The sequence below is a fragment of the Narcine bancroftii genome, chromosome 7, assembly GCF_036971445.1.
Source record: "Narcine bancroftii isolate sNarBan1 chromosome 7, sNarBan1.hap1, whole genome shotgun sequence".
Lineage (NCBI taxonomy): Eukaryota > Metazoa > Chordata > Chondrichthyes > Torpediniformes > Narcinidae > Narcine > Narcine bancroftii.
This window is the reverse complement of record NC_091475.1, coordinates 211,002,365-211,027,667: the sequence shown is the minus strand read 5'-3', so window position 1 is coordinate 211,027,667 and position 25,303 is coordinate 211,002,365. Positions and strand designations below refer to the sequence as shown.

The 25,303-nt window shown below is 46.7% G+C and overlaps 1 protein-coding gene across 6 annotated transcripts in view; it reads left to right on the top strand.

Annotated features, from left to right (window-relative positions):
• The window catches only part of LOC138739666 (cGMP-dependent 3',5'-cyclic phosphodiesterase), a 284,647-nt gene that overhangs the window by 160,950 nt on the left and 98,394 nt on the right, over positions 1-25,303 (top strand). For all 6 annotated transcript variants that reach the window (XM_069892183.1, XM_069892180.1, XM_069892182.1 and 3 more), the window contains 6 exons: positions 3,174-3,283; positions 4,843-4,898; positions 8,276-8,335; positions 9,707-9,848; positions 10,341-10,393; positions 18,836-18,910. In XM_069892183.1, coding sequence (XP_069748284.1) covers positions 3,174-3,283; positions 4,843-4,898; positions 8,276-8,335; positions 9,707-9,848; positions 10,341-10,393; positions 18,836-18,910 — 496 coding nt within the window. The remainder of the gene's footprint in view (positions 1-3,173; positions 3,284-4,842; positions 4,899-8,275; positions 8,336-9,706; positions 9,849-10,340; positions 10,394-18,835; positions 18,911-25,303) is intronic.

The window sequence follows — 25,303 nt, the reverse complement described above, 5'->3', positions numbered from 1 at the left end:
TGTTGGGGTCCAGTGGAGCGCACACAAGTGCTGGAGAAACTCAGCAGGATTCTGCATTCACAGGAAGTAAGAGTTGAGGTTTTGGGCCTGGGCCCTGCGGCGGCAATGTGGAGAAACAGGCAGATGTGTGAATAAAAAGATCAGGGAGTGGGGAAGGGGAGGGAGCTCAGGCTGACAGGAAAGAAGTAATCGGTGGACACGTGTGGGGGGTGGGGGAGAGAAAGAAGCTGAGAAGTGTTGGGGGCAGATGGCTAAAAAGTTGGTTTATTATCATCTAACTGTTCACAGGTAGGGAAGGAGGTGAGGGCTGGAGGAGGGATAGGGAAAGAGAGAGCGAGAGACTGGGGGGGGGGGGTCACAGAAATGGAAATTAATGCCGTCTGGTTGGAGAGCGCCCTGAGCGAATCCGAGAGGTCGTTCCTCCGATTCCCGAGTGGCCTCAGTTTGGCAGACGCGCCAGTGTGGCAGTGGGCGTGGGATTGAAGTGGCTTGGTCACAGGGAGGCCCTTGCTTGTCACGGTGGACGAAACGATCGCACAGTCTGGGTCCAGTCTCCCCGATGGAGAGGTCGCTACAATGGGTGCACCCGATGCTGTGACCCTGATCTTTAACATCAAAGATTTTTCAAGATTCCTTTATTGTCATGTAATAGTACAGGACATGTAATATTACACAAAATTGCCCTCTGTCTGCCGTAAGGCAAAGAGTCACCATTAGTGTTGCCTGGTGCCCTTACGGTATGAGAGAAAAAAAGAGGGTCCTTTCAGAGTCACTGAGAGTCTGTGGATTCTCCTGCAGCAATTCCCGCAGCCTTTGCAGCCACACAGACCCCTGTTCAATCCGTTGGCCACCCCGAGCCTCAGATCCGAACCTCCAGTCAGGAAGCCTTCACTGCCCTCGGCGCCCTCTCGAATCCTAGCTCCGATACCTGGTTCTCACGAGCCGGCCTCCAACAGTCTTCAGCCTGGCGTGATCCCACAGAGCCCCTCAAAGGTCTGCCGCCGTGGTCATCGTCCCCTCGGGTCATCTCCTTCTCACTCGGGGAGTGTTCTTCCCATTTTCTGGTGGCCCTTCCCCCTGTTTTCGGGTGGCTTGCCCCAGTCCCCTGCTTCCCTGGAGTCTGCAACCGCTCGAGGCAACTGCCGGGCACAAGTGCCGCCATCTTGGGCCCTGACCCCATGGTCGCAGGATTTTAAAACGCTGCCGTTATAGGAGCCGGGCCGTTTAAAGCCCGTACGGAGCTGTCTGTGGTTGACGGTAGAACCCAGTGGAGGAGCTCTGTGTCTCTTCTCCCCGCTGTCCCCAGGTCCACAGCAGCACTGACGTTGCGACTCCTCTGGCTTCACCACAGCCATTTTGTGGAGTTGTTGAGCTGTGCATCATGGGACAGGCCATCTGGCCCAGCCTGTCCATGCCAGGGTTGAACCAGCCTATTGGGAATGATGGAGGATGAGAGGAGACAATGGTGGTGTGTATGAGGGGCTTCGATAGGATGGACAGCCAGGACCTTTCTCCCAGTGCGCCAATGGCCAATACCAGAGGACATTGTTTAAGGTGAGTGGAGGAAATTTTTCTAATTTCTGATTTCTTGTCAGAGTACGTACATGACATAACACCCAACCCTGAGATTCTTTCCCCTGCGGGCGAGGCAGAATTACCACTAATTGGTAATGCGAGAAGTAACTGTACATGGCGTACACGTAAACAACAAAGAACTGTAAACAGATAACGAATGTAAACAAACTGACTGTGCGATACAGAGAGAATAAAAAGAAAATCAGTAAAGTGCACAAGTCAGAGTCCTTAAACGAGTCCCTGATTGAGTTTGTGGTTGAGGAGTCTGGTGGTGGAGGGGGAGCAGCTGTTCCTGAACCTGGTGGTGCAAGTCTTGTGGCCCCGATATCTCTTTCCTGATGGCAGTAGCGAGAACAGAGCGTGTGATGGGTGGTGGGGATCCTTGATGATTGCTGCTGCTCTCCGACGGCAGCGTTCCCTGTAGATGTTCTCAGTGGTGGGGAGGGCTTTGCCGGTGATGTCCTGGGCTGTGTCCTTTTGCAGGGCTTTACGCTCAGGGGCATTGGTGTCCCCGTACCAGACTGTGATACAGCTGGTCAGCACACTTTCCACCAGACCTCTGTAGAAATTTGTCAGGGTTTCCGATGTCATACCAAACCTCCGCAAACTCCTGTGGAAGTAGAGGTGTTGATATGATTTCTTCATGATGCCATTGGTGCACAAAGTTTAGGGGAGACATCAAAGATACGTTTTTACACAGACAGTATGCATTTCCAGGGGGTGGTGGTGGAGACTGGTCCAATAGGGCACCTTTAAAATACTCCTAGACAGGTACATGGATGCAAGAAAAACAGAGGGTTATGGGTGTGAGGGCGGAAAGGGTTAGATTGTTAGAAGGTTTACATAGGTCAGCACAACATCGTGGGCTGAAAGGCCTGTACTGTGCTGGAATACAGAAGGTGGTGAATGCAGCTCAGAACATCACGCAAACTTACTTTCTCTCCACGGACTCCAACTACACCTCGCACTGCCCGGGAAAGGCAGCCGACGCACTGAAGGCCCGTCACACCCCGGACACCCGTTCTTCTCCCTCCTCCCATTGGGGAGAAGGCTCACGCGTATGCAAGTTCACACCAACGGGCTTAAAGACGGTTCCTTCCCCGCAGCCATCAGGCTCCTGAATGAACCCCACAACAGTACTGGCATGCTGCCATGGCTTGGTGTTGATGAATTGTAATTCTGTAAACTGCACTCTTTAATAGCTGTATGAATGTTAACCTGTTAGACTGCTCACTGAAGGACCCTTCTCACTGCAACCTCAACTTAGTCTGAGAAATATTTAGTAATTGTTGTATGAGCATAGCGTTAGTGTTACAGTGTCAGTGGCCCGGGTTCGAATCCCGCGCTGTCTGTAAGTTCGCCCCGTGTCTGCGTGGGGTTCCTCCAGAGACTCTGGTTTCCTCCCACAGTTTGTAGCATACCGGGGTTGTAGGTGAATTTGGGGGTAATTGGGCGGGACATGCGAGAGGGCTGGAAGGGTCTGTTACCGTGCTGTACGCAAATTTAGATAATGATCTCGAATTGCTTGCCGTGGGGCAATTTACTCCAGCGTTGGTGACGGAGAGGGGTTGTGATTTGCTGCCTCTTTATCTGCACAGGGAAGCCGTCAACGCCAAACAGTGGGTCAAGTGCAACGGTCTGAACAAGGCGGACATCCAAGTGCCCCGGATGAGCCACCTCCTAGCTCCTCTAGCTCAGGACAAGCAAAGTGAGTGGACCCTACGACCGTCCTCTCAATCCCTGCCACTGGCCACCCCCCCTGAACCACTCAGTGTCCTGCCCCGCACCTCTACACTCATCCTACCCTCCCCAACCTGCCTCATCTACCCCACCTCTCCTCGTCTTCTCCATCAAAGTGAAAACACAAAGCTGGAGAAACAGCCAACTTTCTTTAGCAAAGATACATCACCAACGTTTTGGGCTTGAGCTCTTCATCAAGGTAGGCAGGCACCTGAACTGGGCACCTGTCTACATTTTGCCCAGACCTTGATGAAGGGTTTAAGCCTGAAACGTCGGTTCTGTATCTTTATCCTTGCTATAGAAAGTTCACCGTTTGACCTGCTGAGTTTCTCCAGCTTTATGCTTTTACTTCGATCGCGGTGTCTGCAGACTTTCCTCTTTTACTTTTCCCTCCATCAAAGGCCTTGGTCTCTATTCCTCCTCATTTCTGTGTCTCTCAAACTCCCAACTTCAGCCCTCTCCCCCTCCCAAACACATCCCCCCTCCTCGTCCCCTGCCTCTTCCCCCATCTTATCCCCTCCCACCCCGATCCTGCCCAATCTACCTTGCCTCCTGTTATGCTTGTTCTTTCAAGAAGAACGACTTTGGGTGGGTTTAACACTTCACTGACTATATTTGCCTTGAGCCTACTTCAACTGACTTCCAACATCCACCTCCATCACATGTCACTTCTGGCTTCCATGTTGTTGGAAGTCGGTTGAAGCAGCTCAAGGCAAATATAGTCAGTGAAGTGTTAAACCCACCCAAAGTCGTTCTTCTTGAAAGAACAAGCATAACACCGCCAACAAAATATCAGCCTCATCCCATCCTGTCCCATTCTGGGCTTATCCATCCCACCAGCTTTCCCCCAACTACAGCATACCCAGCCCTGTCCCCAAATCCCCTCACCATTCCCTTCTCCCCACCTCCATTCCCACGCAACTCTTGCACTTCCTGATATTTTCCATTTCTCATCTTTAATGCATCCCTCTTGTTCTTTACCTTACACCCCTTTCTCTTTCTCTATTTCTGTTTCTCCCTGCACCCCTCCCTACTCCTGATACCCTCTCTCTAGCCCCTACACCCCTCCCTAATCCCCTACTGTCCCCTGCACTCCTCCCTATCTCTGTAACCCCCTTCCTCCCATACACCCCTCCCTATCTCTATATCCCACTCTAGTCCCCTATACCCCTCCATCTCCCTGTCTCTGTAACTCCCTACCCCTCTGTTCCCCTACACCCTTCCCTATCCCCATAATCTTCCAGATCTCGTACTTTGCCAGCATTCCCATTGTCGGCATCTCGATCGTCCCCAACTCTGTACTACTGGCTGCCGTGTCCCCGACTGTCAGGACTCTCGGTTGCAGAATTCCATCTCTAAACCTCCTTGTTTCTGCTCCGTTCATTAAACACTCCTCTGCCGAGCTTTGGTACACCTGCCCCAATGTTCCTGTTCGTCTGAACCTTCCCATGACGTTTTTCTGATTAGAAGTCTTCTGCAAATGGACCACTGAATGCCCCCTGGGATTTTGTTTCTCTCTTCCCATAGTTATGATTCTCCCGGTGGTGGACCACAGTGTGGAAAGAGTGATCGGTGTGATTCTGGTGAGAATGTTCCTTCCTTTGCTTCATGGCTCTTTGCTTCTTAGAGTACTCAAATGTCAGAGGGAGAGAAGAGGGACGAAGAGGGAGGATGGAAGTAGGAGAGAGAAGGAGGGAGATGGGAGAAAACTATCACACAGACCTGAATAAACCCTTCATCCCAACCTTGTGCTAACCAAAGGTTGACCTTGGGCTCATCCCAATTGCCTGCCCATATCCTTCTGAACCCTTCCTGTCCATTCAAATGTCTATTGGACACAAATTGTACCCACTTCCCCTGCCATCGCATTCCAGATGCAGTCCACCCTCTGAGCGAGAGATCGGCCCCCACCACCCTCACCTTAAACCTGTGCCAGTGAGTTCTGAACCCTCTCTGCTGGAGGAAATCAGTGGGTCGAGCTGCATGAGAGTGAGGGAAACACTGCTTGATATTTTGCACCAAAACTCTTCCTCGGGAATGAGCTCTAGCAGGTTGTGTTTAACTTTAGATTCCAACGTTTGTAGTATCCTGAACGTCTCCCTCTAGTTCCAGAATCGTGAAGCCTGGAGCTGGGCTCTGACTGAGTGTTAGTAAACAACATGATTCTGGGGAGACTCAGTGGGTCAAACAGTGTCCTTTCTATAGCAAAGATAAAGATACAGAACTGACGGGGTTACAGAGACAGGGCGAGGGTTACAGAGACAGGGAGAGGGTTACAGAGACAGGGTGAGGGTTACAGAGACAGGGCAAGGGTTACGGAGACAGGGAGAGGGTTATGGAGACAGGGTGAGGGTTACAGAGACAGGGAGAGGGTTACAGAGATGGTGAGGGTTACGGAGACAGGGCGAGCGTTACGGAGAGAGGGCGAGCATTAAAGAGACAGGGGGAGGGTTACAGAGACAGGGCAAGGGTTACGGAGACAGGGAGAGCGTTATGGAGACAGGGAGAGTGTTATGGAGACAGGGAGTTGGTTACAGAGACAGGGAGAGGGTTAGAGACCGAGAGAGGGTTATGGAGACAGGGAGGTGATTACGGAGACCCCGGGATAGCATTACAGAGACAGGAAGAGGGTTACGGAGACAGGGAGAGCATTACGGAGGCAGGGAGGTGATTACGGAGATAGGGAGAGTGTTACGGAGACAGGGAGAGCATTACGGAGACAGGGAGAGCATTACGGAGACCGGGAGTGGGTTACAGAGACAGGGAGTGGTGAAAGGGTTGGGAAAATGTTGGCAGGCATCTGATTGGGGGGGAATGGTCGGGTAAGGAGCACCGTCCCACAGGTAGGGGGTCATTGGTGGATAAGGGACGGCACACCAGCAAACAGGGGGAGGGAGTGGATGCCTCTTTGAATGGAGAGGGAATGGGGTGGAGAGGTGGAGGAAAGAAGGGAAAGGGAAGGGAGGGAGAGCAGAGAAAGGGCTAGCAGAGACCGGAGACATCCATGTTAGTGCTGGAGAGGGCTCAGACAGAAAATTAGGTGTTCCTCCAATTATCGGGTGGTCTTGGTGGGATAGCACATGAGGCCATGGCCAGACGTGAGCATGGGAGCGGGGCGCAGAATTGAAGTGGTCTGGCCGCTGTGCTGAAGCAGATGGAGCGAAGATGCTTAGCGAAGAGATCTTCCAGTCTGTGCCCAGTCCCTCCAATGAAGAGAATGGGAGCACCAGGTTCAGGAGGTAACTCCCTCAGACACACGGGTGAAGTGCTGCTTTACACTGAAGGACTGTTTTGGGACCCCCGTATGGTGGGGAGGGAGTAGGTGTGGGCGCGTGTGGCACTTCCTGCGGCCATGGGGAAGGTGCTGGGGTGGGGCTGGGGATTGGTGGAATGGTGGACAAGGGAGTCACAGAGGGAGTGGCCTCTATGGAAGGCGGAGGGAAGAGGAGAAGGGGAAGCTGTGTCTAGTCGTGAGCGCATTCACTTTATCCACACATGATTGCATAACCTGCCAATCAACTGCCTCTTCTCCCAACTCCACCCTGCACCCTCCCTACCTCCACGTTGTCCGCCACTCCTCCCTGCTTCTCCAGTCCCCCACTGGCCTTTGTCCTCATTAAACTATCTTACCCCTGCCCTCGGAGACTTGAAGAGTTCTGACCATGAAACATCCACCATCCTTCCTCCCCCATGGACGCTGAGTTCCTCTGGTAGACAGCTCAGTGCTCCAGGAATCCTCTTCTGTGATTGGAAAAGTGTAGGAGCAGAAGTTAGGCCACATGGCCCATCGAGTCTGCCCTGCCATTCCATCGTGAGCTGATCCATTCCCCCACTCACCCCCACTCCCTATAACCTTTGATCCCTTGGCTATTCAGATACCGATCAACCTCTGCCTTAAATACGCGGCCCCCAAAGCAAATTCCAGATTTCTGCTGAACTCTCGGCTAAAGAAATTCCACCCCCTCCCCCCACCCAGTGCATCTCTGTTTTAAATGGGCGCCCTTCGATCCTGAAGTTGTGCCCTCTTGTCCTCAACTCCCTGACCACGGGAAACAACAGGACGGCTCGGTTGACGTGGCGGTTAGCGCAATGCCTTTTCAGCACCAGTGATTGGGTCTGGGGTTCGAATCCCACACTGTAAGGAGTTTGTACATTCTCCCCGTGTCTGCATGGGTTTTCCCTGGTGGCTCCAGTTTCCTTCCACCCTTTGAAACGTACCGGGGTGTAGGTCAACAGGGTGTATAACAGGCAGCACGGACTTATGGGCCGAAATGGCCTGTTACCATGCTGCATGTCTAAATAAAAACAGGTCTTTGCCACGTCCAACCTGTCCAGGCCTTTGAACATTCAAAACACTTACATGAGGCCCCCCTTCATTCTTCTGAACTTCAAGGGCTTCAGTCCACGAGCCGTCAGACGTTCCTGATGTTCCCGGAAGAGATCAGCTGGTTCCTAACTCTGGTTGAATACTAGAGTATCTCCCCTCCTCCTTCAGTATCTTATCCCACGGGAATGTGTTGTATATCCACATTTACCAGGATGGTGCCTGGGAATGGACCAAGGGCTTTATCCTTTGGACTGACAATGGATGAGAGATGACTTAGTAGAGGTGTATAGGATAATGAGGGGCTCAGAGAGGGTGGACAAGCCAGCACTTTTATCTGGAGGCGGGTGTAGCGAATACCAGAGAACACCTATACAAGGTGAAGGGAGGAAGGCTTAAGGGAGTCATCAGAGGTAATTCTTTTGCACAGTGAGTGGTGGGTGCCAGAGGGCGGTGGAGGCTGAACCATTAGGGTCACCTAAAGGACTCTTAGACCGACACATGTAAAACGGAGGTTTATGGCTGTGAGGGAGGGCAGGGTTAGATTGTTATGTAGTAGGTCGGCATAACATGGTGGGCCAACGGGCCTTGGCTGTGCTGGAATGTTCTAGGCTGTTTTTCTCTCCTTTTCTCCAGGTTTACGCTGGGCTCCTGGACAACATTGATGAACCCTGCCTTCAGATCCTGGAGAGACACGTGAGTGGAATAAAAGGATTTTGCATCAACATCGGTGCCAAACAGAAAATTGAGGGGATGTGGGTCATCCCTCCCCACAGGGGACCCTGCTGCACCTACAGCTCGGAAGTCCTGCACTGGGAACATGCACCCCCATTTACCTCGACTCTGTGAGCCACCCTCCAGCCCCCACACTGGGGCGGGGTGGGGAGTGGGGTTCTCTAATTTCCTTCCATCTCCCAAAGACGTTCAGGGTAAAGTGGGTTAGCTGAGCCGTGTATGCTATCTCCAGGGATAGAATCTGGGAGGTGGGGGGGGGGTTGACGCAATGGCATGGAAGCACAGACTTGGTGGGCAGAATGGCCTGTTTCCCTGCTGTGAGATTCCATGGGCAGGTGCTACATTCCCTGCAGTGTTCAAAGTTAAGATTCATTATCAGTGTACATACGTGGCATCATGTACAACCCTGAGATTCGTTATCCTGTGGGCCAGGCAGAATTTCTACCTATGGGTGGTGTAGACTGTTCTCAAGAACAGAGATGCTTAAACCAAAGAGAGAAATATTAACAAAGAAAGACATTTAAACAAACTGACTGTGAAATACAGAAAAACATAAATATTCAGTGTTAGATAATGGGAAAAGTAAGAGACCTTAAATGGGTTCCTGATTGAGGCCTGTTGTTTCAGAGACTGATGGTGGAGGGGGAGCAGCTGTTCCTGAACCTGGTGGGGCGAGTCTTGTGGCCCCGATACCTCTTTCCTGATGGCAGCAGCGAGAACAGAGCGTGTGATGGGTGGTGGGGATCCTCGATGATTGCTGCTGCCCTCCGACAGTAGCGTTCCCTGTAGATGTTCTCCATGCCTGTGGTGTCCTGGGCTGTGTTCTCTACCTTTTGCAGGGCTTTATGTTCAAGGGTATTGGTGTCCCCGTACCAGACCATGATGCAGTTGGTCAACACACTTTCCACCACACTTCTGCAGAAATTTGCCAGGGTTTCCTGTGTCAAACCGAACCTCCATAAACTCCTTAGGAAGTATCGGCGCTGTCGTGGTTTCTTCACGATGACATTCGTGTGTTTGGTCCAGGAAAGATCCGCCGAGATAGCGACTGCCAGGAAATTTAAATCCCAGCTGATAGGGCAGGGAGCAACATCTTGGGGCAGAAGGATCTCCCAAACCCCACTCACACTCTGCTTGAAAGATTGACCGTGAGGGTCAAGCCCACAAAGATAGAATGCAGAGTGGGGAGTGATGACTGGGGTTGTTGATATTCTAGCTCAAAACTTTCCTCTGGTCCCCAGTGAACAGATGAGCAGACAGGCTCCTAGGAGAGGCACCAGGTCTTGTTTGAATGCACACTTCAATGCCTGATTCATTCTCTCTCCCTGACAGATCTGTGCCTCTTGCAAACGAGTGCAGACTCTCCTCAATCCGTTAAGTTGGAGTCACTTCAGCACAAATCAGCCCCTCAGTGAGGAGGAGGGCATCCCGGGAGCCTTCGATGAACTGGACCGCAAGGTTCTTCAGTTATGTGGTATGTTCTGGGTCTCCATTTACCTGGGATCCGACCCGGGAGTGTGTGATGGGATGGTGTCGAGGGAGCTTCACCCTGTGTCTGACCCCGGGAGAGTGTGATGGGATGGTGTGGAGGGAACTTCACTCTGTGTCTCACCCTGGGAGTGTGTGATGAGATGGTGCGGAGCGAGCCTCACTCTGTGTCTCACCCTGGGAGTGTGTGATGGGACGGGGCAGAGGAAGCTTCACTCTGGTTCCGACCCCGGGAGTGTGTGATGGGACAGGGTAGAGGAAGCTTCACTCTGTCCAGGCGCCCACCACTCTGTAAAATATTTGCTCCACACATTTCATTTGAATGTCCTTCCCCTCACCTTAAACACATGACCTCAAGTGTATGACAGTTTTACCCTGGGGAAAGGAATCCAACTGCCCATTCTATCAACATCTCCCCTGATGTCATAAACATTGAAGAAAATTCTGGAATAACATCCTCTCGATTTGCTTTTGGCAGGGGAACTGTACGATCTAGATGCTGCCACTCTTCAGCTGAAGATTATTCAGTATGTAAGTCTTCAATTTGCTTATCTTAATGAAATTATTGCACTCGTGTTTATTTCCATGTTATTTTATTTACTTTATGTAGACTTACAGCATGGTAACAGGCCCCTTCACCCCTTGAGTTTGTGCCATCCAATTCACACCTCTGTTTTGCTTCTAACGGTGGGAGGAAACCCAAGACCCCGGGGAAAACCCATGCACAGACCGCGCGGGATTCAAACCCCGGTCCCGATGCTGGTGCTATGATGGCGTTGTGCTAACCATTACGCCAACCATGCCACCCGTTATAGCTGCCGTGGGAAGGGTTCTTCTCCGAACAGTTCATAGGCCATCTCTAACATTCATACAGGCGTGTAAAGAGCACAATTTACAGAGTTACAATGAAAAGGAAGATCTATTAGCGAGTACAGAGTGAGATCACCGTGGTGGGGTTCATTCAGTAGCCCGATGGCTGCGGGGAAGGAAGTGTCTTTAAGCCTGTTGGTGTGCGCTTCCACACTCCTGAGCCTTCTCCCCAATGGGAGGAAGGAGAAGAGAGTGTGTCCTGGGGGTAATGGGTCTTTAAGTGCCTTGACTGGGCAGAGAGATGTAGATGGAGTCAGTAGAGGGAAATACTAAGTTCAAGTTGATTTATCATCCATTTGTATAAGTACAACCTGATGAAACACTGTTCTCAAGCCCTCAGTGCAACAAACAAGGAAGCAGGAAACAGGAAGGGCTCATGAGAATTATACAGTAGCCAGGAAGGAGCTTAAGAAAGGACGGGAGAGCTTGAAGGGAGCATGAGAAGGCCTTGACATGTAGGATTAAGGAGAACCCCAGGGGGTTCTATGTCTATGAGAAGAACAGATGAAAATGAAGGTGGAGCTGATAAAAGATCAAGGTGGGCAACATGTGCCTGAAGGCAGAGGAGGAGGGTGAGGTCAGAATTGAACAGACCTGTGGGCTGGACAATGTGGAGAATGAGGAAGAGGAGTGTTGGATCTTTTTAAAAACATCCAGACGCGATGTACCCCAGGCTGCTGTGGGAAGTGAGAGGAGAGATAGCTGGGGCAGTAGCTATGATCTTTAAATCCTTTTTGGCTGTAGGGAGATGCCGGAGGATTGGAGAATGGCAAATGTGGTCCCTTTGTTTAAAAAGGTAATAGTGAGAATTCTGGGAATTATGGACCGGTGAGTCTTATGTCAGTGGTGTGCAAACTATTGGAAAGGATTCTGAAGGATAGGATCTATGAGCATTTAGAGAAGTCCAGTCTACTCAAGGACAGTCAGCAGGGCTTTGTGAAGGGAAGGTCGTGCCTCACGAGTCTAATTGAGTTTTTTGAGGAGGTAACAAATGGAATTATAATTTTTTTTATTTTTCACACCATAAACCACATTGACCAAGATACATACATTTACCTTTTCAAATATATACAGTGCCATTTTCTCCCCCCCCCCCCCTCCCATCCCACCCTCCCTACCTCCCCCCCCATCCATTTAAAGTACAAAATCTAGGATACATTAAACCAGTCAAACAATGTTGTCATTCAATAAAAATAAACAAGAAATTCCACTGAGTCAATTCTTTTCATTTCCTTCTCCTTTCGTTAATTTAGGTAGTGAATGTCCCCGGTAGGTTTTCTCTATTGTGTTTCATGTAAGGCTCCCATATTTGTTCAAATATTTCAATATTATTTCTTAAACTATATGTTATTTTTTCTAATGGAATACATTTATTCATTTCTATATACCATTGTTGTATTTTCAAATTATCTTCCAATTTCCAGGTTGACATAATACATTTTTTTGCTACGGCTAGAGCTATCTTAACAAATCTTTTTTGTGCATCCTCCAAATCAATTCCAAATTCTTTGTTTTTTATGTTACTTAGGAGGAAGATCTCTGGATTCTTTGGTATATTGTTTTCTGTAATTTTATTTAATATCTGATTGAGATCTTGCCAAAATTTTTCTACTTTTTCACATGTCCAGATTGCATGAATTGTTGTTCCCATTTCTTTTTTATATCGAAAACATCTGTCAGATACTGTTGGGTCCCATTTATTTAACTTTTGAGGTGTAATGTATAGCCTGTGTATCCAATTATATTATATCATACGTAACCTCGTATTTATTGTATTTCTCATCATTCCAGAACATAACTTCTCCCATGTTTCCTTTTTTATCTTTATATTTAAATCTTGTTCCCATTTTTGTTTAGTTTTACCATTTGTTTCCTCATTCTCCTTTTCTTGCAGTTTAATATACATATTTGTTATAAATCTTTTGATTGTCATTGTATCTGTAATCACATATTCAAAGTTACTTCCCTCTGGTAAACTCAGACTGCTTCCTAATTTGTCCTTCAAGTAGGATCTCAATTGGTAATATGCCAGCACTGTATCTTGAGTTATATTGTATTTATCTTTCATTTGTTCAAAGGATAAGAATCTATTTCCTGAAAAACAATTTTCTATTCTTTTGATCCCTTTTTTCTCCCATTCTCTAAAGGAAAGGTTATCTATTGTAAAAGGGAGTAACTTATTTTGCGTCAATATTAGTTTTGGTAGTTGGTAATTTGTTTTATTCCTTTCTACATGAATCTTTTTCCAAATATTGAGTAGATGATGTAATACTGGAGAACTTCCATATTGTACCAGTTTTTCATCCCATTTATATAATATGTGTTCAGGTATCTTTTCCCCTATTTTATCTAATTCTAATCTAGTCCAATCTGGCTTTTCCCTTGTTTGATAAAAATCTGATAGGTATCTTAATTGTGCGGCTCTGTAATAATTTTTAAAGTTTGGCAGTTGTAAGCCTCCTTGTTTTTACCATTCTGTTAATTTATCTAGTGCTATCCTCGGTTTCTCCCCTTTCCATAAAAATTTCCTTATTATTTTCTTTAACTCCTTGAAGAATTTCTCTGTCAAGTGTATTGGCAATGCCTGAAATAGGTATAATATCCTTGGGAAAATGTTCATTTTAATACAGTTTATCCTTCCTATTAATGTTAATGGTAAATCTTTCCAATGCTCTAAATCGTCCTGTAATTTTTTCATTAGTGGATAATTATTGAGTTTATATAGATAGCCGAGATTTTTATTTATTTGTATACCTAGGTATCTTATTGCTTGCATTTGCCATCTGAATGGTGATTCCTTCTTAAATTTTGAGAAATCCGCATTATTCATTGGCATTGCTTCACTTTTATTTACATTAATCTTGTAACCTGACACTTCTCCATATTCCTTCAATTTCTTATATAATTCTTTTATTGATACTTCTGGTTCTGTTAAGTATTAATGCCATTAGATATGGGGATAGTGCCGGAGGATTTGCGCATTGCGCATGTGGTTCCGTTATTTAAAAAGGGTTCAAGGAGGAAGCCTGGCAACTATCGGCCTGTAAGTTTGACGTCTGTGGTAGGTAAATTAATGGAGAAAATTCTTAGAGATAGTACTTATAAACATCTGGATAGACAGGGTCTGATCAGGAGCACTCAACATGGATTTGTGGGAGGAAGGTCATGTTTGACCAATCTGATTGAATTTTTTGAAGAGGTGACTAGGAATGTGGATGAGGGTAGCGCAGTGGATGTTGTCTATATGGACTTCAGTAAGGCCTTCGATAAGGTACCGCATGGAAGGTTAGTTAGGAAGGTGCAGTCTTTAGGTATAAATTTTGAGATAGTCAAATGGATTGAACATTGGCTGAAAGGGAGAGGCCAGAGAGTGGTAGTGGATAATTGTCTGTCAGGTTGGAGGCCGGTGACCAGTGGTGTGCCTCAAGGATCTGTATTGGGCCCATTGTTGTTTGTTATATACATTAATGATCTAGATGATGGGGTGGTGAATTGGATTAGTAAATATGCAGACGATACTAAGATAGGTGGAATAGTGGATAATGAAGAAGGTTTTCAAGGATTGCAGAGGGATTTGGGCTGCTTAGAAAAGTGGGCTGAAAAATGGCAGATGGAATTTAATGCTGATAAGTGTGAGGTGCTTCATTTTGGTAAGAAGAATCAGAACAGGACATACGTGGTAAATGGGAGAGCATTGAGAAATACAGAAGAGCAGAAAGATTTAGGAGTAACGGTACATCGTTCCCTGAAGGTAGAAACTCACGTGAATAGGGTGGAGAAGAAGGCTTTTAGTATGCTGGCCTTTATCAATCATTGCATGGAATATAGGAGTTGGGAGGTGATGTTGAGATTGTATAAGACGTTGGTGCGGCCTCATTTGGAGTTCTGTGTGCAGTTCTGGTCGCCTAATTATAGGAAGGATATAAACAGAGTGGAGAGAGTTCAGAGAAGGTTTACCGGAATGTTACCTGGGTTTAAGCATCTAGAGTACAGGGAGAGATTGGACAGATTAGGTCTTTATTCTTTGGAGCGTAGAAGGTTGAGAGGGGATTTGATAGAAGTATTTAAGATTATGAAAGGGATAGACAGAGTGGATGTGGATAGACTATTTCCGTTAAGAGGAGGAAAGATTAAAACAAGAGGACATGAGTTAAGAATTAAGGGGCAGAGGTTTAGAGGTAACATGAGGGGGAACTTCTTTACTCAGAGAGTGGTAGCCGTGTGGAATGAGCTTCCGGGAGAAATAGTGGCGGCGGAGTCAATTGTATTATTTAAGAAAAGGTTGGACAGGTATATGGATGAGAAGAAGATGGAGGGTTATGGGCATTGTGCAGGGAGGTGGGACTAGAAAGGGGTGTTTGGTTCGGTGCGGACTAGAAGGGCCTAATGGCCTGTTTCCGTGCTGTAATTGTTATGTTATGTTATGTTACTATAACATCATCCGCAAATAAACTGATTTTATATTCCTTGTTTTTTATTTTTATCCCTTTTATATTATTTTCTGTTCTTATCAATTCTGCTAGTGGTTCTATAACTAACGTGAACAATAAGGGTGATAGTGGGCATCCCTGCCTTGTTGACCTGCTTAAGTTAAATTGCTTTGATATATATCCATTTACTGTCACTTTCGCCAATGGCCCCTTATATAATGCTTTAATCCAATTAATATACTTCTCTGGTAAACTGATTTTTTGCAATACTTTGAATAAATAATTCCATTCTACTCTGTCAAAGGCCTTCTCTGCGTCTAAAGCAACTGCTACTGTTGGCGCTTTACTCCCTTCTACTGCAAGGTAACAAACGGAATTGATGAGGGTCGGGTGGTAGATGTGGTCAACCTGGATTTTAGCAAGACATTTGACAAGGTCCCCACGAGAGACTTGGCCAGAAAGTCATGAGGCTCAGGATCAGTGGAACCTTGGCCATGCTTTTTAAAAAAAAAATTTTAAAACTTTATTTATTTGAAGAATCATTAATAGTAATAAAAATACATGCCATAAAGAAAATTTTATATGAATATATATATATATATATATATATATAAAAAATAAAAGAAAATAAAAAATAAATCAAGACCCCATCCCCCTTCCCACCCCATCAGCCAGCTCTCTTAAGGAGAGCTAAAAATATATAAACAGAAACTAAAAGTATATAATAAATCAAAATATATCTAAATGCAAATATTCCAAATATGGTAACCTCTTATTAACAAAAAAAATAATTGTCATATAAATTATATGTAATTTTTTCCATAACAGTGCAAGCTTTCAATTCATTTTGCCATCGCATTATATTAATCACTATATTATCTTTCAATGTACTTGCTACACATTTTCGAGCTACAGACAATGCTAAATATATAAATCCAATTTGAAATGTATCCAACCCTAATCCCCTTAAAGGAATCATAGAGCCCATTAAAAAAATAGATGGATCTAATGGTAATTAGAGTGTAGATGAACAGAGGGACCTTGGGGTCCAAATCCAGACACCCCTCAAGGTCGCCGCACAGGTTGATAGGATAGTTAAGAAGGCCTATGGGATGCTAGGATTCATTAATAGGGGGATTGAGTTCAGGAGTAGAGAGGTGAAATTGCAACTCTACAAATCTTTGGTAAGGCCACATTAGAGTATTGTGTTCAGTTCTGGTCATCTCATTATAAGAAGGATGTGGAAGCTGTGGAGAGGGTGCAGAGGAGATTTACCAGGATGTTGCCTGGATTGGAAAATAAGACTTATGAGGTAAGGTTAGCAGAGCTGGGACTTTTCTCTTTGGACCGTAGAAGGGTGGGTGGAGACTTGTTAGAGGTCTATAAGATTATGAGAGGCATAGATAGGGTGGACGGCCAGGGCCCGTTTCCCGAGGCAGGATCAGCAAACACCAGAGGACGTGTGTACAAAGTGAAGGGAGGGAAGTTTGGGACAAGATAAGTTTTTTTACACAACGAGTTGTGGGGGCCTGGAATGCCTTGCTGGGGGATAGTGGTTGAGGCTGGAACATGAGGGGCATTTAAGAGACTCTTAGACAGGATAAAAAAAAATAGAGGGTTATGGGGTAGGGAGGATTCAGGACTTTTTTTAAAGGAATATATGGCTTGGCAGAACATCGAGGGCCGAAGGGCCTGGACTGTGCTGTAATCTTCTATTTTCTAACATGCATACAGACATAATATTTGGGAGAGAGATATTTTTTCCCCTTTATTTTCCCCTGTGCTCCACAGTTTTCAACTTGTAATCAAACAGCGTATATTTGTTTTAGAAGTGGGGAAGAAACAGGAACCTTTTTACATTTGACCTGGTCGAGCTCTAAAGTGGAACCCTTTCGGGAAAATTTAAGAATTCTATTAGACCAGATTGTTGGGAAACAACTGCCACAGAGTCCGGAATTGTTTCTCTGAGGAAATATTTTGAACGCAAGACCTAAAATGACGGTGCCCAAGTCCCAATTAGAATTTCTTAAAGCTGCGTTGATGTATTGCGGTTACCTGGAAATCTGATTCCCTTATGGACACACCCCGGTGGAATGCGGAAACACATAGCTGTGTTCCCCTGGAGAAAATTACCTGCAGTTTAAGGATAAAATACGTTTTTGCAGGTATGGAAGCCATATTTGCATAACGCAGGGTTGAGTATTTAAGATACTTATTCTGTTCCCAAGTCTTCATGTCCCTGTTCCTCCCCATATTTGAGATCCATGGTAAGAAAACGAGTGAGATTTTCTGGAATAGATTCTAATTCTCGACAGCTCCTTCTCTTTTTAATGATTGATACCAAGGATGGCAGGACTTGCATATGAAGAAAGGCTGGATCGACTAGGCTTATACTCACTGGAATTTAGAAGATTGAGGGGGATTTTACAGAAACATATAAAATTTTTAAGGGATTGGACAAGCTAGATGCAGGAAGGAGGGATGGGGTTAGTTGGAAACATGGACAACCTGTATCAATTATTCTTTTTTTTCTGGCTTTGTTCTATGTGTCTCTAATGGTTAATTCTTGATACTTGTTAAACCACAAAATTAAAATAAATACTCAAAAAAAAAATTGCCATCAAACAACTCACATGCGATTAAAATGAACCTCTGTAGCGGGCCAAGTGGCTGTGTAACACCGCGGGCCGAATCGCAGCACACAGAGTGGTTAGGGACTTACCCATAAGGTCACGCGGGGCTCCCGTCGTCTCCACTTAAAGCCCCGTGCTCTACGTGTGAGTCGCGGGGACAGGATGACGCCATCTCCGGTCCCGGGTGTCACACCTCCAGATTTTATTCAAGGTTAATTGTGTACATTTTGGTTTGACCATGTAGAAATTACAGCACCTTTTAAACCTAATGAAGGGCTTTGTAGATACCAATATTAAGTTAATATTAATGTGGGGAGAATTACAAAATTTAATGAAGGTTGGTTTAGTGCAAGTGACTCCTGAACCTCCCCTTGCTACATCAATCATTTTGAACTTGAATGTGAACTGTTGTGGAGCAGGGCTGAAGGAGGAAAAGCAAATCAAGAACCAATGAATGGTAATCTCAGGTATTAGAACATAGAACGCTACAGCACAGCACAGGCCCTTTGACCCTTGATATTGTGCCACCCCATACATTCCTCACGAAAACAATGAACCCCTTCCTAACCTCGTAGCCCTCTGTTTTACTTCCATCCATGTGGAGCCTCTTAGATCTCCCTATTGTTCCAGCCTCCACCACCATCCCTGGCAAGGCATTCCAGGCACCCACCACTCTCTGTGTAGTTAAAAAAAAACATACTTTGACGTTTCCCCTAAGCATTCCTCCCTTCACTTTGTAGAGATGTCCTCTGGTGTTTGTTATTCCTGCCCTGGGAAAAAGGTGCTGGATGTCTACCTTATCCATGCCTCTCATAATCTTGTAGACATCCATCGAGTCTCATCTCATCCTTCTTCACTCCAAAGATAAAATTCTGCTAACCTTGCCTCATAAGGTTTCTAATCCAGCCAACATCCTCATAAACCACCTCTTCACCCTCTCCATAGCTTCCACATCCTTTCTATAAATTAGAACCTGGATAGTGTACAGCTCTGTTAGATGCTGTGTATATGGACTAACAGTGGCTCTACTTGCCTTCCAGTTGCAACAGGAGACCAAGTCGAAGTGCTGTTGTATGCTGGTTGTGGCAGAAGATGACACTCACCTCTTCTGTCAGGTGAGTGAGGATTTGGGAAGTCAATGCGGCCCAGATCTCTGGACGGATGTGCGCCTTCCCTTCACCACAGCGCTTGGAGGGAAGTGGGTCTAATGGTCACTTCAAGGTGACAGAGGGCCACTTTGATAGGACTGCACAGGAATATCAGCTGTGGAGTGACACAAGGAAGTATCGTGACAAATATACAAACTCTTGGTCAATGGTGTGTTCAGGGAGCCACTGAAAGGAGAGGGTGAGAGAAGCAGTGAATTCCAGAGTCAGGGTCCACACAGGCTCTACATTGCCTGGTCTTGAGGAACTGAGTTACAGGGAAAGGTTAAACAGGTGAGGACTTTATTCCCTGGAGCGTAGAAGAATGAGGGGAGATTTGATAGAGGTATTTAAAACTATTGAGTAAACGTCAATAGACTTTTTCCACTGAGGGGAGGTGAGATACAAACTAGAGGACCTGGCTTAAGGGTGAAAGGGGAAAGGTTTAGGGGGAACTTCTTCACACAGTGAGTGGTGGAGGGTGTGGAATGAGCTGCCAGATGAAGTGACGAATGTTAACATTTAAGAAGAATTTGGACAGGGACATGGATGGGAGGGGTATGGAGGGCGATGGACTGGGTGCAGGTCTGTGGAAGGAGGCAGAAAAATAGTTCTAAAACCAGACCAAAATGCTGGAGGAACTGAGCCGGACTTTCAGGGTCCATGGGCGATGATATATGGCCGATGTTTCAGCCCTGAGCCCTTCTTCAAGGAATAAGCAAAATAAGCTTTCTCCAGCATTTCGGTGTGGTTTTTAACGACAGTCACAGCGTTCGCAGACTTTCACGCTTCACTCAGGATTATGGTTCTGCACACACTAGAAGGGCCGAAGGGCCTGTTTTCTGTGCTGTAATGTTCCATGGCCTTTGACAGCATCCCACTAGTCCAGAAGGTCTGATCACAGGGGATCCAGGGGGAACTGGCCAACTGAGGGGATAGTTGGTTCAGTGGGTGGGTGAGGGTAGAAGGTTTTCTTTCAGACCGGAGGCCTGAAAGCAGTGGTGCGTCATAGGGGTTGACGAGGGGTCCATTGTTCTATGCCATCCGTATCAATATTTTGGATAGGAATTAAAATTTCAGACGAGCCCTTCATCATCTCTTGCTGAAAGTCTCAAGCCCGAAACATTGGTTACGTATTTTTATCTTTGCTACATCAAGGACACTGTTTAACCTGCTGAGATTCTCCAGCCTCGTGGTTTTACTTCAACCATGGAGTTGCGGACCTTCATGTCAAATTTAGGAGGCAGGTTTTGTGAGTTTGCAGGTTGATCCAATAGGTGGAGTATATGGTTAGTCGGATGGTCCTTAGCAATGTGGAGCAACGTAGAGATCTTGAGGCCCAAATTCATGAGTCTGGAGAACCTGCTCTAGTGCTGTGTTCTGAAATGCTAGAGCTTTGTGTGTCCCGGGATGTTTTCCAACACAGGTGGCCTCTGCCATCTGCAGTCCTCATTTGTCACAACACTGAGCCTGGTCCAAATCATCGAAAGTGGTAGTAACATTGGGGAGATCCTGAGCTGCACAAATGAAGGGCTATCTCAGTTTCACATCAGTGAGCCTAGATGGTACAGTGTTAGGTCATGGTGGAGCTTCCCTCTGAGTCTGATCCTGGGAGTGTGTGATGGACGGTGCGGAGGGAGCTTCACACTGTGTCTGACCCTGGGAGTGTGTGATGGGACGGTGTGGAGGGAGCTTCACTCTGTGTCTGACCCCGGGAGTGTGTGATGGGACAGTGCAGGGGGAGCTTCACTCTGTGTCTGACCCTGGGAGTGTGTGATGGGACGGTGTGGAGGGAGGCTCACTCTGTGTCCGACCCCGGGAGTGTGTGATGGGACAGTGCGGAGGGAGCTTCACTCTGTGTCCGACCCCGGGAGTGTGTGATGGAACGATGCGGAGGGAGCTTCACTCTGTGTCTGACCCCGGGAGTGTGTGATGGGACAGTGTGGAGGGAGCTTCACTCTGTGTCTGACCCCGGGAGTGTGTGATGGGACGGTGCGGCGGGAACTTCACTCTGTGTCTGACCCCAGGAGTATGTGATGGGACGGTGCGGAGGGAACTACACTCCATGTCTGACCTTGGGAGTATTTGATGGGACAGTGTAGAGGGAGTTTCACTCTTATGTCTAACTCGAGCTCTCTCTACTCTGGGAGTGTGTGATCCAATCTACAGTCCTTGAACGACCTCTTCTCCACAGCAACTGCTTCACACGCAGAAGTGCGATGACCTCTGTTTGGTTGCCATGGTAACATCAGCCCAGTTTTCGCTTTAATCGTTATGAATCCTCGAAGTCCAAGTGAAGTGCTCGTGAGGTTGATTAGTGAAAGTTGTAATCAGAGTTGACTGGTGTACTTCATTAAACCCTCAGTGCAACATAACACTTCATTCACAGCAAGAGCCCTTCAGTTAACACCGTCAATAAACATCTTTGGATAAAGTGGTTCCTCATTCACAGGGTGAAATCTCCTTCACTCACGGCCATTATCTCAGTGGAAACAAGGTTTACAGTGTTGATGTTTTGGTGGAGATTCCTCCACCAAGTGAGGCCTCTGCTCTTAATTGCAATCATTAACTAAAGATGCTTAACTCCTCATTACACTGGCTGGCTATCTCAGACGGTCTTTCCTGGCCCAAACACACCAATGGCTTTGTGAAGGAAGTACATCAGCACCTCTACTTCCACAGGAGTTTGGGGAGGTTTTGAATGTCAGCAGAAACCCTGGCAAATTTCTGCAGAGGTGTGGGGGAAAGTGCGCCAACCGGCTGCATCGTGGTCTGGTGTGGGGACACCATTGCCCCTGAGCGTAAAGCCCTGCCAAAGGTAGTGGACACAGCCCAGGACATCACAGGCAAAACCCTCTGCACTGCCAAGAACATCTACAGGGAATGTTGCCGTCAGAGAGCAGCAGCGATCTTCAAGGATTCCCACCACCCAGCACACGCCCTGTTCTCGCTGCTGCCATCAGGAAAGAGGTGTCGGGGCCACAAGTCTCGCACCACCAGGTTCAGGAACTGCTGCTCCCCCTCCCCCATCAGACTCAATCAGGGACTCATTTAAGGTCTCTGTCTTTTGCACTTTATTGATTTTTTAAATTCTCTCTGTATTGCACAGTCAGTTTGTTTACTGTTCTTTATCTGTTTATAGACTTTATCTGTTTTTTTTGCATTAGTCTGGCCTGCAGCGAAAAGAATCTCAGGATTGGATGTGATGTCGTGTGTACTCTGACAATAAATCTGAAATCTCCCACAGTCTTGACAAGTGCTTTGGAACCGAAACCTTGCCTCCAGCGCTCCTGCAGCCTCTAAAGCTGCACTGACTCCTTTTCAATCCATCGACCATCCGAGCTCCAGATCCAAACCTCCGACACCATCAGGAAGCCTTCAGCGCTCTTTGGGAGCTCTTCTTGCCTTCACCACCCTCTTGAGTCCCGGTTCCGATACAGGCCCTTCAGCCCCTCTAGTCTATGCTGAACCATTATTCTGCCTAGTCCCACTGACCTGCATCTGGTCCATAGCCCTCCATAACCCTCCCATTCACATTTTTCTAAAATGTCAAAGTTTAGCCCAGATTTACTACTTCAGCCTGGCGGCTCGTTCCACACCCCTACCACTCTCTGTGTGAAGAAGTTCCCCCTTATGTTCTCTATAAACTCTTCCCCTTTCACTCTTAACCAATGTCTTCTGGTTTATATCTCGCCTACCTTCAGTGGAAAAAGCCTACCTATATTTACTCTGTCTGTCCCCTTCATAATTTTAAATACCTCTATTAAATCTCCCTTCATTTTTCTACGCTCCAAGGAATAAAGTCCTAACCTGTTCAACCTTTCCCTGTAGCTCAGTTCCTGAAGTCTGGCAACATCCTAGTAAATCTGCTCTGCACTCCTTCTATCTTACTATATCTTTCCTGTAGTTCAGTGATCAAAACTGCACACAATCCTCCAAATTTGGCCTCACTAATGACTTATACAACTATACCATAACATCCTAACTCCTGTACTCACTGCTTTGATTTATGAAGGCCAATGTGGCAAAAGCTCTCTTTACAACCCTGTCCACCTGTGACGCCACTTTCAGGGAATTATGTTGAAAGGGTTTTCATATGAAGAGCATTTGACGGCTCTTGTCCTGGTCTCATTGGAATGAGGGGGATCTCATTGAAACATTTTGTATGTTGAAAGGCCTGGACAGAGTAGATGTAGAAAAGTTGTTTCCCACAGTGAGAGAGTCTAGGACAAGAGGACACAACTTCAGGATTGAAGGGCATCCACTTAGAACAGAGATTCATAAGAATTTCTTCAGCCAGAGGGAGGTAAATCTATGGAATTTGTTCCCACAAATGGTTGTGGAGGCAAAATCAGATTTTTTAGATTTTAGATTTATTGTCAGAATACATAGATGACAATTCATACAACCCTGAGATTATTTTGCCCATAGGGCATGGTGTGGTGAAGAAGGCATTTGAAATGTTGGCCTTCATAAATCGGAGTATTGAATTCAAGAGTAGGGAGGTTATGATGAAATTGTACAAGGCATTGGTGAGGCCAAATTTGGAGTACTGTGTGCAGTTTTGGTCACCAAATTATAGGAAAGATATAAACATAATAGAGAGAGTGCAGAGAAAGTTCACGAGAATGTTGACAGGATTTCAGGGTCTGAGTTACAGGGAAAGGTTGTGCAGAGTGGGGCTTTTTTCTCTGGAGCGTAGAAGATTGAGAGGGGATTTGATAGAGGTGTTTAAGATTTTAAAAGGGACAGACAGAGTAAACGTGGATAGGCTTTTTCAATTAAGAGTGGGGGAGATTCAAACTAGAGGGCATGGTTTAAGATTGAAGGGGGAAAATTATAAGGGGAACATGAGACAGCATACACGGCTCAGCTAACCCACCTTACCCTGAACGTCTTTGGGAGATGGGAGGAAATTAGAGAACCCCACCCCGCCCCAGTGTGGGGACTGGAGGGTGGCTCACAGAGTCGAGGCAACTGGAGGTGCATGTTCCCAGTGCAGGACTTCCGAGCTGTAGGTGCAGCAGGGGGATGACCCACATCCCCTCAATTTGCTGTTTGGCACCGATGTCAATGCAAAATCCCTTTATTCCACTCACGTGTCTCTCCAGGATCCGAGGGCAGGGTTCATCAATGTTGTCCAGGAGCCCAGCGTAAACCTGGAGAAAAGGAGAGAAAAACAGCCTAGAGCATTCCAGCACAGCCCAGGCCCATTGGCCCACCATGTTATGCCGACCTACTACATAACAATCTAACCCTGCCCTCCCTCACAGCCATAAACCTCCGTTTTACATGTGTCGGTCTAATGGTTGCCCTAATGGTTCAGCCTCCACCACCCTCTGGCTGACCCTCAGGAAGGAGAATCTCAGGGTTGTAAGTGATGTGACAATGACCTTGAATCTTGAACTTGATCGTGTAGTCTCACAACTTTTAGGTCAGACTCCTTTGTCAAAACACTGGACCACAAATACAAACAAAGGCAACTGTCCTGTTGCCATCAATACACAATAATCTTTCTAAAATGTTCAAACTCGTCTGACGCGACCTTCCTGAACAAAGCCATGCTATCCGTGATTAATCCTTTGTAAATGCAGATTAATTCTGTCCCTTGAGAGTTTTGTCCCAATAATATCCCTCACACTGATGTCAGTCACGCAGGCCTGCTTCCCTTCCTGAATAAAGCTCCCCTGTTTCCCAACGGCTCGCCACTTCACCCGTCACCAGTGAAGCTTGAATAATCTCTGTCAGAGCCCCACCAATCGCCTCTCCGGCCTTCTGCAGCAGCCTGGCCTTCCTCGCATCAAGTCTTGGGGTTTCTGTGCATCCTTCAGCTCACTAAGAAATCCAAAACCTCTTAATTCTCGTGAGAACATCCTGCAGAATTTCACTGCTCTCCCTCCCTGAATTCCTCCATGTTGACCTCATTTCAAGGGGAATAGCGTATAAGAGCAGGGATGTGATGTTGAGGCTTTATAAGTCACTGGTGAGACCTCAGCTGAGGTATTGTGAGCAGTTTTGGGCTCCTTGTGTAAGAAAGGATGTGCTGACGTTGGAGAGGGTTCAGAGGAGGTTCACGAGGATGATTCTGGGAATAAAAGGATTATCACAGTGGTTTTCAATCTTTTTCTTTCCACTCACATCCCACTTTAACTAATCCCTACGCCATCGATGCTCTGTGATCAGTAAGAGGTTGCTTAAGGTGGGATGTGGGTGGGGAGGGAAGGTTGAGAACCACTGCTCTAGACCCAACTGTTACTGAAATATTTGGCTGGAGAAAAATGGTCATTGGCCCATTTCCTTTGGAGTTCTGAAACCGTGCACATAACGAGTCAATGAGAGACGATTAAAACAGTGGTTCTCAAG